This window comes from Idiotropiscis lumnitzeri, chromosome 8, assembly GCF_059441095.1.
Source record: "Idiotropiscis lumnitzeri isolate Australia: NSW breed Sydney's pygmy pipehorse chromosome 8, RoL_Ilum_1.0, whole genome shotgun sequence".
Lineage (NCBI taxonomy): Eukaryota > Metazoa > Chordata > Actinopteri > Syngnathiformes > Syngnathidae > Idiotropiscis > Idiotropiscis lumnitzeri.
In genome coordinates this window covers 23,617,387-23,632,092 of record NC_142398.1, presented here as the reverse complement: position 1 = coordinate 23,632,092, position 14,706 = coordinate 23,617,387, and the positions used below count along the sequence as shown (strand labels likewise).

The 14,706-nt window shown below is 55.9% G+C and overlaps 1 protein-coding gene across 1 annotated transcript in view; it reads left to right on the top strand.

Moving 5' to 3' along the window:
• The first annotated feature begins 96 nt into the window (after positions 1 to 96).
• Positions 97 to 14,706, top strand: part of LOC148332927 (echinoderm microtubule-associated protein-like 6) — a 27,343-nt gene continuing 12,733 nt past the window's right edge. The window contains 36 exon segments of the mRNA XM_088303881.1: positions 97 to 1,461; positions 2,161 to 2,320; positions 2,383 to 2,481; positions 2,548 to 2,616; positions 3,211 to 3,396; positions 3,458 to 3,614; positions 3,617 to 3,860; positions 4,185 to 4,322; positions 4,401 to 4,657; positions 5,419 to 5,628; positions 5,700 to 5,867; positions 5,962 to 6,068; positions 6,132 to 6,232; positions 6,804 to 6,990; positions 7,058 to 7,163; positions 7,232 to 7,325; positions 7,402 to 7,502; positions 7,668 to 7,870; positions 7,945 to 8,056; positions 8,133 to 8,260; positions 8,352 to 8,493; positions 8,578 to 8,730; positions 8,791 to 8,922; positions 8,991 to 9,079; positions 9,896 to 10,063; positions 10,159 to 10,360; positions 10,955 to 11,081; positions 11,191 to 11,269; positions 11,339 to 11,468; positions 12,038 to 12,136; positions 12,275 to 12,295; positions 12,796 to 12,969; positions 13,038 to 13,246; positions 13,774 to 13,931; positions 13,997 to 14,111; positions 14,467 to 14,655. Coding sequence (XP_088160007.1) covers positions 1,265 to 1,461; positions 2,161 to 2,320; positions 2,383 to 2,481; positions 2,548 to 2,616; positions 3,211 to 3,396; positions 3,458 to 3,614; positions 3,617 to 3,860; positions 4,185 to 4,322; positions 4,401 to 4,657; positions 5,419 to 5,628; positions 5,700 to 5,867; positions 5,962 to 6,068; positions 6,132 to 6,232; positions 6,804 to 6,990; positions 7,058 to 7,163; positions 7,232 to 7,325; positions 7,402 to 7,502; positions 7,668 to 7,870; positions 7,945 to 8,056; positions 8,133 to 8,260; positions 8,352 to 8,493; positions 8,578 to 8,730; positions 8,791 to 8,922; positions 8,991 to 9,079; positions 9,896 to 10,063; positions 10,159 to 10,360; positions 10,955 to 11,081; positions 11,191 to 11,269; positions 11,339 to 11,468; positions 12,038 to 12,136; positions 12,275 to 12,295; positions 12,796 to 12,969; positions 13,038 to 13,246; positions 13,774 to 13,931; positions 13,997 to 14,111; positions 14,467 to 14,655 — 5,211 coding nt within the window. The 5' untranslated portion in view covers positions 97 to 1,264.

Sequence of the window (14,706 nt, the reverse complement as noted above, 5' to 3'; positions counted from 1 at the left end):
TTGTTTTGCTCTTTCCGCTTGCTGGTGAAAGCGCAAACATTGAATTCGCCATTTTGGCACGAAAGCTTTTATTTTGAAGGGCTTTGGCTAGATGTGGAGGTGTTAATCTTTCCGTTTTCCCGCGGTCTGCTGTCTGTCTGATCTGCGTCCAATCTGGATCGTCCTTGCTCGCCTCCTTCAGCCTTTTCGGTACTCGCCTGTGATTCCGGTCCGTAGTCCTGCTGCGGAACGAAGGAGACACCGGGCCGGGTTGGGCCGGGGGGCGGCTGGGCGCTCTTGGCCGCTCCAATCTGCCTTCGGACGCCAAGGCTGCAGAACGTCAAGATGCCGATGACGTCAGAGGCCACATTGCAGCAGGTGCAAGGATTATTTTCTCGGGGGGGAAATAATTTTAAAAGGAGGATAATTTTCGACGGAAAAAGACGTAATTAACGAGCAGTCCACCCCAAATGTGCGAAAAAAAGTCACGTGATTCAACTCGGAAACTAGAAACCGCTGATAGATTCACTCTGAATTTTGTTAGTTTTAATCGCGTTAATCGACCCACTAGATTTATAAAAAAAGAAAAAAAAATAGATATCATCATTCCAATTCCGTTATTCCGAAACCGAACAATGCAAATTGAACGAGCAAAAAATGCAGCTAGATGAATTGATTCAGTCAAAATATTGAGCATTGCTTGATATTTTTTTTCTCCCAAATAGAAGCTGGTATTTGTTAAAGTCTCATTTTGGAAAAGAAAATCCCTCTGCTTTCAGGGAAAACGACAGAAATAGGAGACGATTTACATTTTTGAGGATGTGAACAATTTAGTTGTCGAATTGATTGGTTGTTGAAAATCTTGTTCAGCTCTCGAAAATGTTTCATAATCGATTGATCACTTGAAAAATAGTAATGAATTTTGATTTCAAGTTATTGCAAAAAATAATGAAATAGAAATTTGGACAATTTCAAGTTTAACTTCTGGAAACATTTCACCCTTTAAAAAAAATAGTTGTCAACTAATTTGATGGTCGAGTCTTTACGAATTATTGAAAACGTTCAACCAACACGTCTTATCCTACTAACTTAATCATTGGAAAGGCCACGACGTGTTGGGGGTTTTGTTGCCTCAGACTGCGGCACAATTCAGTCAGTCGTCGTCGTCTTCTTTTTTTTTTTTAACGTGTATTTGACGTGGCGCCCGAACGGCAAAGTCTTGACAGGAAGACGCGGCGGAGTTATGGCGGGGGCGGCGGCCGCAAGACATCAGTGAGCAGGCGAGATGGCGGACAAGACGGCGCCGCGCTGCCAGCTGAGACTGGAGTGGATCCACGGCTACCGCGGACACCAGTGCCGCAACAATCTCTTCTACACGGCCGGCAAGGAGGTGGTCTACTTTGTGGCTGGGGTGGGCGTGGTCTACAATGCCCGCGAACACGCTCAGAAGTTCTACCTGGGACACAACGATGACATCATCAGGTCAGCTGTCATGCCGTACGCTTCGGTTTTGGTTCGAGTTTTGGACGTTTCCGATCGACCGCTGCACATGCGACATGAAATGTCTCGACCTCTGCTCACTGTAGGGAAAAAAAGAAAAGCAATGGCAAATTAGGGCCGCGGCAATTGATTATTCCATGTGTTAATCAAATCAATTTGATTGCAGCCGCGACTCATTCAAAGAGAATCTCGTTCTTTCAGTTTTCGGAAGCTATCCTTTATTTGTGCAAATGAAAAGCTTCAAAATGTTGACCTTGTGTACGAAAGGCCAAATAGTTTCCGATATTTTTCAAATCCAGCCATTCTTCGGAGTCCAGTAGATTTTGCTCGGCTCACTGGTTTCAGCTCCAAAGCTCCGCCGCCGGTCCAAAAGTCTGAGCAGGTCTCGCAAGTGGAGGCGTCAGACTGAGCTTCACTTTCGCTTTCCGGATCAAGACTGGCTTTACTAGTGCAGGAAGTTACTAGTCAGGCGAGTGTGCGCACGAGTTGACGTTATGTGATGCAAAGCAGTTGAATTTGACGGCGCCGCTCGTCATGCTCGTGGCACACGCTTGTTAACGAGTGCACACTTTTGCCTGACTCGTGAGATCATCGTGGTCCGAGTACACGCGGGCGGAAGCTCGTCCCGCTTGTGGAGCGGTCACGCTGGCGGCGAGTCATGCTTGTTGTGTTTGCGACCAGTCTGGCGCTGCATCCCGACAAAGTGCAGGTGGCGACCGGTCAGGTGGGCAAGGAACCGTACGTGTGCGTGTGGGACACATACTCCATGCAGACGGTGTCCATCCTGCGGGACGGCCACACCCACGGCGTGGCCTGTTTGGCTTTCGACGCGGACGGACAGGTGAGCCCCGCCCCCGCTTGCTCGCGCCTCGGCGCATCGCTTCACGTGCCGTGTCACCGCAGAGACTGGCCTCGGTGGGTCTGGACGCCAAGAATACGGTGTGCGTGTGGGACTGGAGGAGAGGACGCGTCCTGGCCTCGACCAGCGGACACTCGGACAGAGTACGAGTCTCGTCGCCCGTCTTTTGTCCCGGCGGCCGTGTTGACGCTGCGCTTGACTTCCTGCAGATCTTCGACGTGGCTTGGGACCCGCAACTTGCGACGCGACTGGTCAGCTGCGGCGTCAAACACATCAAGGTGAAGTTGAGTCGTCCTGAAGGCAAAACGAAAACAATTCAAATGAATGACGGTGAGAAAACAAATGCTCATTTGAGCGGCAATGTCCTTTTTGTTCTGATCTTTGTGAATGAATATCATACACAAGCGTGGCCGTCTTCTTGGGCGCGGGCATGTCCAAACCTACCTTAGCTTAGCATGCGTGCAAGCTAAAACCGACGTTAGCATACATGCTACATGCTTTGTGAAAGGCAGCGGGAGCAAAACTTGGCCTTTTTTTTTGATCAGTCGGCGTGCACAAATGGGCAAGTTCTCCACCGTACACGGCGTGTTCCGTCCCGTCGTTGTCCGACATGACGGAAAAACTCAATTAGTTAGAAAGTGGCTTGATCACACCGCGCCGATGTCGTCCAAAGTCGCTTGTCGCAACGAAGCAACCAAAACAAGGACCGAAGAAAGCGCTCGAGTTTCGTCGGTTCTCGTTGCGCCTCTTCCAAATGCGTTTCGTTCTCGTCGAAGTCGCACGAGAGCCGCGGCCTGAATGGCGGCGCTCTCGTTTGAAACGCCAAGACCAATCGATTGTTTTGGCTAACGATGACTCGTGTGGCTCTTCAGTTCTGGACTTTGTGCGGTAACGCGCTGAGCCCCAAACGCGGAATCTTCGGCAAGACGGGCGACCTCCAGACCATTTTGTGCGTGGCCACCGCCAAGGAACAGACCACCTACTCGGGAGCGCTCAACGGCGACGTGTACGTGTGGAGGGGAGTGGCGCTCGTCAGGACGGTACAGGCGGCGCACGCGGTACGTACGCGCAAAGGTGAACGTGAAGGAGACGGCGCGGCTGACGCGGGCCGCCTCTCAGGCAGGGATCTTCAGCATGCACGCCAGCGAGGAAGGTTTCGCCACCGGCGGCCGCGACGGTTGCGTGCGCCTTTGGGACGTCGACTTCAAGCCCATCACCAAGATCGACCTGCGGGATGCTGAGCAGGGCTACAAAGGTGGGAGCGCCCGCTCGCTCGCTTAACCGGCCGGCCGTCACGCCGCCGTCCGTCTGCACTTTCAGGTCTGTCCATCCGCAGCGTCTGCTGGAAGGCCGAGCGCATTCTGGCCGGGACGCAGGACAGCGAAATCTTCGAGGTCATGGTCCGCGACCGTGACAAACCGCTGCTGCTGATGCAAGGCCACAGCGAGGGCGAGTTATGGGCGCTCGACCTGCATCCCAAGCAACCGGTCGCCGTCACCGGCAGCGATGACCGATCCGTCAGGTGAGCGACAAATCACCCGACGTCACTTCACGTACATCTGTGGTCGACGGCGGCCATCTTGTGTTGCGCAGACGTTGTGGCCTTTTGGTGCTATTTTGCCGTCGCGCGCGGTGGACGCTTTTCCCGAGCGCGACGTGCGCATTGCATCGGTAAGAATGCGACTTGGTCGCCTGCGCCATCCAGGCAACCTGACGCAAAAAAACGCAGCCAAAAGCAGCGGCGACGCAAGATGGCCACCTCTGGCTTCGGAGGCCGGTCGTAAGTCCCGGTTCCTATTTCTTTGGAACGCCTTCACTTGCCTTGCGTCCCAATTGTCGTTTGCAGGCTGTGGAGTCTTCCCGACCACACCTTGCTGGCCCGCTGCAACATGGAGGAGTCGGTGCGCAGCGTTTCCTTCAACAACGACGGATCGCAGCTGGCTCTCGGCATGAAGGACGGCTCGTTCACCGTCCTGCGAGTCAGGTGACCCCCGCCCGCCCTTTGCCCGCCCCTCGCGCAATGTGTGGGCGTGCCATCAACGGCGCTGACTTGCATGCTCAGGGACATGACGGAGGTGGTGCACATCAAGGACCGCAAGGAGGTGATCCACGAACTCAAGTTCTCGCCGGACGGCTCCTTCTTGGCAGTGGGCTCCAATGACGGCGTGGTGGACGTCTACGCCGTAGCGCAGCGCTTTAAAAAAGTGGGCGAGTGCGCCCGCTCCACCTCCTTCATCACCCACCTGGACTGGTCGGTCGACTCGCGCTTGCTGCAAACTAACGACGGCGCCGGCGAACGCCTCTTTTACCGGATGCCGGGTAAGTCGGTTGTTGATGGCGTGACGCCGGCACGATCGGTGCCGTCTTGGCAGGCCGATGATTTAGCCGTCAACATTACGCGCGAGTAAAATTCCGCCTTGCCTTGGTGGCGTTTGGTGCGGTGTTTTGCAGGATGCCCGACGTCACCGTCGCTTCAAGCCAATCGCAAGTCGCGCGACTAACATCGAGCGAGTCGTGGCGCGAAATTTCAAGTTCTCAGACATGCGATCCTTGAAAAGCGTCCCGTTCTTTTTGGTTCTTCGCCACGCCTGCCGCGGCCGGATGACGCGGAAAACACCTCTTGCATCCGCCATCTTGTTCTCTCGTTCTTTGCCACGACAATAAGATGTGCCCCCGCTCGTCTAAAGTTGTCGACTTGAATATCTCGTGACCGAAGAAGAATGAAGCGGAAGCCGCCCTTCCGTTGCGAGCTGGCACCTGCTGTCGACTCAAATCAAAAGTCGCAACTTGGCCCGTTGCCACGGCGACATCCATTTCAACCGACAGCGGGGCGGCCCACAGGGCAATAAGGCAGCCCCCGATGGTGGAGACGACCGGGTCGATTTATTTATTTATTAATTTTTTCCTCGAATTCAAAGCGCGCAGGACACATCAAACGACTTTGCTTTCTAAAAGATTTTCAAACGCAAACAGCCAAGATTCGCCGACTTATATCCATCGAGGCGGTCGGTCCGACAGGGGTCACGTGACTTGAGGTCCCAGCCGCTATGGCGGTTGGTGACCTTTGACCTGGCCTGCAGCAGGTAAGCAGGTGTCCAAGGAGGAGGTCAAGGGCGTCCACTGGATGACGTGGACCGGCGTGCTGGGCCCGGAAGTCAACGGCATCTGGCCCAAATACTCCAACGTGACCGACGTCAACTCGGTGGACGCCAACTACAGCAGCGCCGCGCTGGCCACCGGCGACGACCTCGGCCTCATCAAACTCTTCCGCTTCCCGTGCCTCAAGAAAGGTCCGTCGAGCACGCCGGCCGTCTCTGAGCGCCTCCTCCATGCTCGCTCGTTTGTTTGTTCCGTTGCGCAGGCGCCAAATTCAAGAAGTACATCGGCCATTCCGCGCACGTGACCAACGTGCGCTGGTCCAGCGACCTGCAGTGGGTGCTCAGCACCGGGGGGGCAGACCACGCCGTCTTCCAGTGGCGCTTCCTGCCAGAGGGCGTCATGAACGGCGCCCTCGAACCGCTCCTCCAGGGTAACGCCGCCCGACTCAAGTTGAGATCCGCCGAAAGTTATGCAAGTCGTCACCCGTTCTCGTAAAAGTTTCCGTGATCTCGTGTCGGCCTCAGAAGGCTACGCCGACTCCAACAGCGGCGACTCGGACTCGGACATTTCCGACGTGCCGGAGATCGACTCGGACATCGAGCAGGAAACTCAGCACAACTACGAACGCCAGGTGAGCGGAACCACGGCGAGCGTTTTTTTTTTTGTCTTGACCGTTGGCCTTTTGCGTCCGCAGGTTTACAAGGACGACTTGCCGCAGCTGCGCCGGAAGCTGAGCGGCTCGCTGAAGAGGCAGAAAGCTCCCGAGGAAAGTCTTCGTCTGCAGTTTGTTCACGGGTAAAATTGCCATTTTCAATTTTCGTCTTCATTTAACGCCGGGCCGGCACGACGGCCTGCTCGTAAGCGATAGCGACGCCGTCCAGTGACTTCCGATGATCGATTTAGCGACATGAGCGGCCACCACGTACGCGATGAAACGAGTCGGCCTGATGCCTCCAAAGTCGTGAGCGCCGCCCACTTGATTCCGCAAAGGCGTCACCGAGACCGAACTGTCTGCGTTGTCGCCCATCACGCCACCCGACGAGCGTCGCCACAAAACAAACGGGCTCGCCAACCAAAATTTGGCACCTCTGCTGGCGACCGTTTGCCCGGGTGGACGAGTTGGCCAGTCGGCTACGAGCACGTTTTCCCGACCGCTGTCAGGACGACGCTATTGAATTGTTCGGCGGCACGGCGGGTTTCTCTACCTCTCGGACGGCGACTCCTGACGCCAGCTTCTGGTCGACACAGGCGCAATCCGGTTGACGAACGCCTGCCCGTCACGACCAACGGCTGCCGCTCACGCTCGCATCGGCCGGTTGCGAGTGCACGTGAAAATTCATCATAACTGCGCTCACCGCCGCCGCAGGTACCGAGGTTTCGACTGCCGCAACAACCTGTTCTACAGCCAGGCGGGCGAGGTGGTGTACCACGTGGCCGCCGTGGCGGTGGTCTACAATCGACCGCAGCACACTCAGCGCTTCTACCAGGGCCACGACGACGACATCCTCAGCCTCGCCGTGCACCCGCTCAAAGACTTGGCGGCCACCGCGCAGGTACGAAGCGAGCGACGGGCGACCGACCGTCCACTCGCTGACGTGCGCTCGTCCGTGGTGGGCTTAGGTGGGCCGAGACCCGGCCGTGCACGTGTGGGACATGGCCACTCTCAAGTGTCTGTCGCTGCTCCGAGGTCACCACAGCACCGGCGTGTGCGCGCTGGACTTCACGGGTAATTTGGCGCCGCGAGCACGCCGGCGCCGACCGAGTCCTCGGCATGATTGTGTTTTGCGCTCACAGCCGACGGGAAGAGTTTGGTATCGGTCGGAATGGACGACTTCCATTCCGTGGTCATCTGGGACTGGAAGAAGGGCGAGCGACTGGCCAGAAGCAGGTAGGCCCCGCCCCCGCCCATGCCCCGCCCAAGCCCCGGCATCCCACGACCTTGGCTCGCTGTGCTTTCCTCGCAGGGGTCACAAGGACCGAGTGTTCGTGGTGAAGAGCAATCCGTTCCGGGTGGACAAGCTGGTCACGCTGGGGATGAAGCACATCAAGTTCTGGCAACACTCAGGTGGCATCGTCGGTCGTGCGACAAACGATTGAACGATGCGTCGTCTTCCGCGTGCGCATGCAAATGTGGTGCAGCTTTTCGCCGGCCGCGAGCAAACGCCGCCTCGGTTCGCTTTGAAACGAACGTCATCAACGAGCGGCGACTTTGTCTTTTCCTCCCGACCAGGCGGCGGTCTGACATTCAAACGCGGCATCTTCGGCAACCTCGGCAAGCAGGAGACCATGATGTCGGCGTGTTACGGCCGCTCCGAGGACTCTGTGTACTCGGGGGCAACCAACGGGGATGTTTACGTTTGGCGAGAAACCACGCTCGTCAAGACCGTCAAGGCCCACGACGGGCCCGTCTTCGCCATGTGTTCCCTGGACAAGGTCTCTTGGGGGTGCGCCGAATGTCGTGCGTGCGGCTTTCAATGCTTGTCCTTCTGGTGGCGTGGACTGTGCAGGGTTTCGTGACGGGCGGCAAGGACGGTGTAGTGGAACTTTGGGACGACGCCTTTGAAAGATGTCTGAAGACGTACGCCATCAAGAGGACGCTTCTGTCGCCCTCGTCCAAAGGTGGGGCACGCCGCCGCCTCCGAAGCCGAAGCCGAAGCGCCCGCCCGACCGGTCTTGCGCGTCTTCTCGTCTCCAGGATTGCTGCTGGAAGACAACCCGTCCATCCGAGCGATCACGCTGGGACACGGGCACATTCTCGTCGGCACCAAGAACGGAGAAATTCTGGAGATCGACAAGAGTGGACCCATGACCTTGCTGGTCCAGGTCGGACCGATTGGCTAGACTCGGGACTCGGACGTCCCAGTTCAAGACTCGGGACTCGGACTCATCAATAATGTCAACGTCTTGCGTTCAGGGTCACATGGAGGGCGAGGTCTGGGGTTTGGCCGTGCATCCCCTGCTTCCCGTCTGCGCCACCGTCAGCGACGACAAGACTCTGCGCATGTGGGAACTGTCGGCCAATCACCGAATGGTCGCCGTGCGCAAGCTGAAGAAAGGTTTGCCTCAGCCGGACCCTCGCGGTAGCGGGACCCCAAATCCGACCGGTCTCGCTGTGTGTTTGTGCGTGTGGTGTCACCAAGGCGGGCGCTGTTGCGCCTTCTCTCCCGACGGCAAAGTTCTGGCGGTGGGTTTGAACGACGGCAGCTTCCTGGTGGTCAACGCCGACACGCTGGAGGACATGGTGACCTTCCACCACCGCCGGGAGCTCATCTCCGACATCCGCTTCTCCCAAGGTACCAGAAGCGGGCGGGGCGGGGCGGGGCCTGAACTCAACAGACGGTGGCGTGTTGCAGACGCCGGCAAGTACCTGGCGGTGGCGTCGCACGATTCCTTCGTGGACATCTACAACGTGCTGACCAGCAAGCGAGTCGGCATCTGCAAAGGCGCCGCCGGCGTGGTCACGCACGTGGACTGGGACTCGCGAGGTCAGCTCCCGATGTTGTTCTCTCCGCGCGTTTGCACTTTGGACGACTTGCTGGTGTCGTCCTCGCAGGAAAACTTCTGCGGGTCAACACGGGAAGCAAAGAGCAACTATTCTTTGAGGCTCCTCGAGGGCGCAAGCAGAACATCGACGCGGCCGAGGTCAGTCCTTTTGCTTTCCGCCGTTTTCCCGGGCTGACGAACGATGATGCGTCTTTTCCAAACTTGCTCGCCTCATCTTTTTCGGATCGGCCCCACTTTTGTTGGAAGCAAAAATTTGCCCTCCTTTTTTGGGGCCACCCTTCTCAGTTTTGGTCCACCTCGTGAATTTGCCATTATGCTTCATTTTGGGCTTTGTTAGTGAGCAGGCACAAGTTGTTCCGTTCGTTTGGGTTAGGGTTTTTTTTTTTTTTTGCAAAGTTGCACGAAGTTATCAATTTGGATGTGCGTCGCTTTTTGTTGCTTTTGGTTTTGAATTTTTTTGTGGTGAATTGTTTCACCCTAAAAAAAAATTTTTTTAAATTTAAAAAAAAGGTTCAAGGTTTTGGGGCTGGTTAGCACTTTTGCCTCGCAGTGCAGAGGTCGTGGGTTCGAATCCGTTTGCATCTTTTTTTTCTGGGGACTTTTCTGGGTTTCCTCCAGATTCGACTTGAAATTGTGCCGACACGTGAACCCTGCTGACTGGCGACCGGCTCGGGGTGAGCTCTTCTTCCCGCCCGAACTGCAGCATGTTTAGCAGAGACAAAAAAAAAAAAAAAAAAGACACTTTTGCTTCTTTTATTAAGTGTGGCATTCTCCTCAATTTTCTTCTCGGGACACTTAGCACGAGTTGGGCAGCAACAAACCGTGTGTAAAAATTCAACGCCACGAAATCCTCACTGCAAGTAAAAAAAAAAAAAAAAAAAAGGTGCAACTGTTGACGTCTTGTGACTTCTCTTGCTTTCGCGTCTTCAAGTCCTTTTGAACCGGTCTTTGCAGTTGGACAAGCTGGAGTGGGCCAGCTGGACCTCCGTTGTGGGTCCGAACTGCGAAGGAATCTGGCCCACGTTCGGCTTCGTGAATGCGGCGTCGCTCAGTAAAGATGGGAAACTGCTGGCCAGCGGAGACGACTTTGGCTTCCTGAAGCTCTTTAGCTTCCCGTGCAGGGTTAGGCCCGCCCACTTGAACTCGCCCGCCCGCTCGCTCGCCCCTTTCTCTTCGCCGGGCCATTTTTGACCCCGCTGCATCCTCTCCGCCCTCAGGGTGGCTTTTCCAAGTTCAAGAAGTACGTCGGCCACAGCATCAACGTGACTAACGTCCGCTGGTCCAATGACGACGCGCTGCTGTTGTCGGTGGGCGGGGCCGATACGGCGCTCATGATTTGGACCAGGCAGCCTCCGGGTCAAAAGGAGAACAAAGTCGTCGACAGCGAAGAGTCCGACGATGACATGGAGGAAGACGGAGGTACTGTTTTTTTTTTTTTTTTCTTCTTCTTTCTCGGTGTGACAACGACACAATCAAAGTCATTTTCATTTCTAACTGGAGATGACGTCGCATCGTTTCCGCGTTGAATCCGGTGGCGGGCGAGCCAAAGTCGCTCCCCACAACGCTTTTGGACGGGACCGACTTTATAAGTCAGCAAAATGTTTGTCCGGCGCGCGTTCGAGATGGAAGATGCGTCCCGTGCGACTTTTCAACGAGTCGAGCAGAAATGGCAAGCGGAGCGTCGCCGAAAACATTCAAAGATCACATTGCAAGAATCACCAAAAGAGAGTTGAAAAGTTGACGAGGAATGGACAAAAAGATGAGCTGGTGCGAATGTTGCCGTCAACAATAATGAACGACCCGGCGAGGTCGTCGGGGCGACGAGCGAAGAAAGCGGCCGACCTGACGCTTCGTGGCGTCGTGCGTGGATTTTGCCGCGAAACATTTCCAAATGGGTCGCCCAAAATCCATTTGAAGCCGAGTGCGGCGTGCTTTCGTGGGAGGACACCGGCGGCGGCATTTTGGATCCGTTGCGCTCGGTTGCCAGACTGATGATCCCCCCCCTCCGATCAGGCTACGACAGCGATGTGGCTCGGGAGCGGGCCGTGGACTACGTGACCAAGGTCTACTCTGCCAGCATCAGGAAGATGACGGGAACCAAACCTCACCTGCAGCACAAGGAACTTCCTGTCGAAGAGAGGTAAACGCGCGCTTCTCAGCGACCGGCGGTCTCGCCATCGTTGGCGATCCGGCTCGCCGTTCTCAACCCGATCCAGGGTCTCGGTGTCATCCGGCTGACGTGTTCTCAGACCTCCGGTGAGCCGAGCGACTCCGCTGCCTGACAAACTGGCGAAGAACAACGTGTCCAAGAAGAAGAAGGCGGTGGAGGTGAGTCGAGTCGCGGCGTGGGCGTCTTCCGCCGGGGTTGCCCTCGGTGTGATGGCGGCGTGTTTCCAGGACCTCCGGCTGGATCACGTCTTCGGCTACCGAGGCTTGGACTGCCGCAACAACCTTCACTACCTCAACGACGGCGCCGACATCATCTTCCACACGGCGGCCGCAGCCGTCGTTCAAAATCTGTCCTCAGGTTTGTAGTCCACGCCAGACGCGAGCCGGCAAAAGATTCCCGATTCCGCTCCTGCATGTAAAAGTAACCGAGTCCGGACTCTGATATTTTCCCGAAGATCCAAATGGGGTCGCGTGGGTGACGTGAGCGCGGTTGAGCTCGCGCGCTCGCTCGCTTAACGACGGCGCCCGCGCAAAGTCACACCTCATCACACGGCAGGCGAGGCGTTCAAGCGCGTCGACCGTAAAAGTTTGGACGGAGGCGCCCTTCGTCCGCATCGGGCAGAGTTGAAGGAGTCACGCCGAGGACCGCATGAGTCGGCCTGTTCTAAAAAGAATGAAAATGTTCCTGTTGGGTCCTTGGAGACATTTTGTTTGCTGCCGCGACTCTACACAAAAACAATTGTCTTCAATAAGGCGTCCCCCTTTTTCCCGCCGTTCGGACTGCCGCGATTCCTTCCTTTATATTTCCGTCGTGTGAGCTTCAAAAAAGGAAGGAGTCCATTTTGCCAGGAAGCGCCTTCCGTTCTGCGGCCGTGCGGCCATCCGTGTTTGCGAGTTTTTATGTTTCCGTGTTTCCCGTCTCGGCAGGAACTCAGAGTTTCTATCTGGAGCACACAGACGACATCCTGTGTCTGACCGTCAACCAGCACCCCAAATACCAAAATGTCATCGCCACCGGGCAGATTGGTGAGTCGGTCGGGTGTGCTTCAATGGCCGCCGCCGCCGCCGCCGCTGCATGAACGTTTTTGCTTTTGGCTGCTTTTGCTCCACCAGCCGCTTTGTGTTTTTTTTTTTGCGTCCTTGTTGTCTCCGCCCCTCCGTCAGGAGACATCACAGAGCTCCCAGGTAAGCCCCGCCCACCTCTCCACCCATTTTTCTGCTGCATGTTGGACGTGCGCGCTTGATGTCGGCTCAGTGTGGAAGGTCTGCTCGGATTGTCATCAAGTCATCACGCAACGCCTGCAGACCTTGACAAAGGCGTTTCGGGGGCGATAATACAATCCCTAATTTACGATTCAAATGCGCTGACCTTATTATGTCTTCTGCATGATGAACGTGCCCGATCCAAGTAAGTACAGTAAGCCGTTCGGACTGCCGAGATTCCCGCCTTTATATTTTTGCCGCGCGAGGTTCAAAAAAAAGGAAGGAGTCCATTTTGGCAGGAAGCGCCTTCTGTTCTGCGGCCGTGCGGCAATCCGTGTCGCTGTTCTAGGAATTGTGGTAGCACGCGAGTCGACAGTAAGTAGCGCGGACGTGTCGAAAGCGTCCGCCGCGCTCGGCTGTCTCGGGCGCGTTTGACGCGCGACTGATGAATCCTTCCGGTTGTGGTGCGTGTGCGGCCGCAGGTTTTGCTCCATCCATCCACGTATGGGATGCCGTCACCAAGCAGACCTTGTCCGTCCTGCGCTGCTCGCACGCCAAAGGCGTCGGCTACGTCAACTTCAGCGCCACGGGGAAGCTGCTGCTGTCCGTGGGCGTGGAGCCCGAACACGTCATCAGCGTGTGGCGGTGGCAGGAAGGTGAGGCGAGGTCGCTGCGCTCGGCGCCCCCCTGCCGGACGATTGGCGCGCGTGTGTTTTGACGACAGGCGCCAGGATTACGAGCAAAGGGGGCCACCCGGAGCGGATCTTTGCGGTGGAGTTCCGGCCGGACTCGGACAGCCAGTTTGTGTCGGTGGGCGTCAAACACATCAAGTTCTGGACTCTGGTGGGCGGCTCGCTCTTGTACAAAAAAGGCGTGCTGGGTGCCGTGGAGGACGCACGCATGCAGACCATGTTGGCGGTGGCCTTTGGAGCCGTAAGTTGGAGTCGGCGTCTGGCGCCTTCTGAGTCTCAACTTGCAAGTAAAAAAAAAACGAAAGCCACGACCAGTTTATGCTGAGTCGTGATCGACCGATGGGCCGATAACCGATATTTCGAGCTAATATTCATTGAAATTGTCTCAAAATTTTGAAAACTAAAAACTCCCGAATGTGTCTTGGTTTAAATGCACGTGTTTATTGAACGACTTTAGTGATTTACAACACGCCAAGGTTTTTTTCGATCGTAGAAATTAGAGCGAGGGGTGCAGCGAGCCGAAATAAAGCAGCTTCTACTTTATCGGCCTTCAAATTAAAAAAATGCTCGATGCTGATAATTGACAAAATGCCAAATATTGGCCCCGGCGAAAATCGCTCTGTGACTTTTACTCGTCGTGTTGTCGCTCACTTCTTCATGAAGAAATCCTGTTGGAGTGAAATGCAAACACTGATTTGGACAAAAGTAGTGCTTTGCTGCTACGTTTGTGTCAGGTGGCTCATTGGCTTTTGTGTGCCCGTACGCTAGAACAACTTGACGTTCACGGGCGCCATCAACGGAGACGTGTACGTGTGGAGGGAGCACTTCCTGGTCCGCGTGGTGGCCAAAGCGCACAGCGGGCCCGTCTTCACCATGTACACCACGCTGAGGGACGGACTCATCGTCACGGGCGGAAAAGAACGGCCGTGAGTCCGCCGCCGCCGGTTGGCCGGCCGCTTCTTCTGGTCTGACCGGCTTTTTTTGCGGGCAGGACCAAGGAGGGCGGCGCCGTCAAACTTTGGGACCAGGAGATGAAGCGATGTCGAGCCTTTCAGCTGGAAACCGGTCAAGCGGTGGAGAACGTCCGATCCGTCTGCAGAGGCAAGGTAGGAATGGCGGCGTCGGCGCGGTGGGATGTTTTGACGCCAAATGATCATTTTTTATCGAAAATGTTCCGATTTGCCCGCGCGGGCCACGCGAGATGACGCCGGATCACAACCTCGGCACTCTTGTTGTAATGCACGATTACAGCCTAGGGGGCGCTGCACCTTCAACGACCGCCAATTATTTGCTTTCACGTCGCACGTATGCACAAGAGGGGCCTCATTCAACCAATCGCGTTCAAAGCTTGATTGAAATTTCTTAAATGTTCTTTCGGGAAAGCCATTCCTTGGAGCGTCACCCCACCCCCACCTTTTAAAAGCAAGCTCACTACAAGGCGATTGGACTGTGCCGGTCCAGGGGAAGATCCTGGTGGGAACCAAAGACGGCGAGATCATCGAAGTGGGCGAGAAGAACGCCGCCTCCAACACGATGATCAACGGGCACACTCGGGGCGGCATCTGGGGACTGGACGCGCACCCGTTCAAAGACGTCTTCATCTCGGCCAGCGATGACGGAACCGTCCGCATTTGGGACCTGGCTGACAAGGTGCCACGCGCTCCTTTGTGACGTCGAACCCCTGTTTTTCGAAGCCCCGCC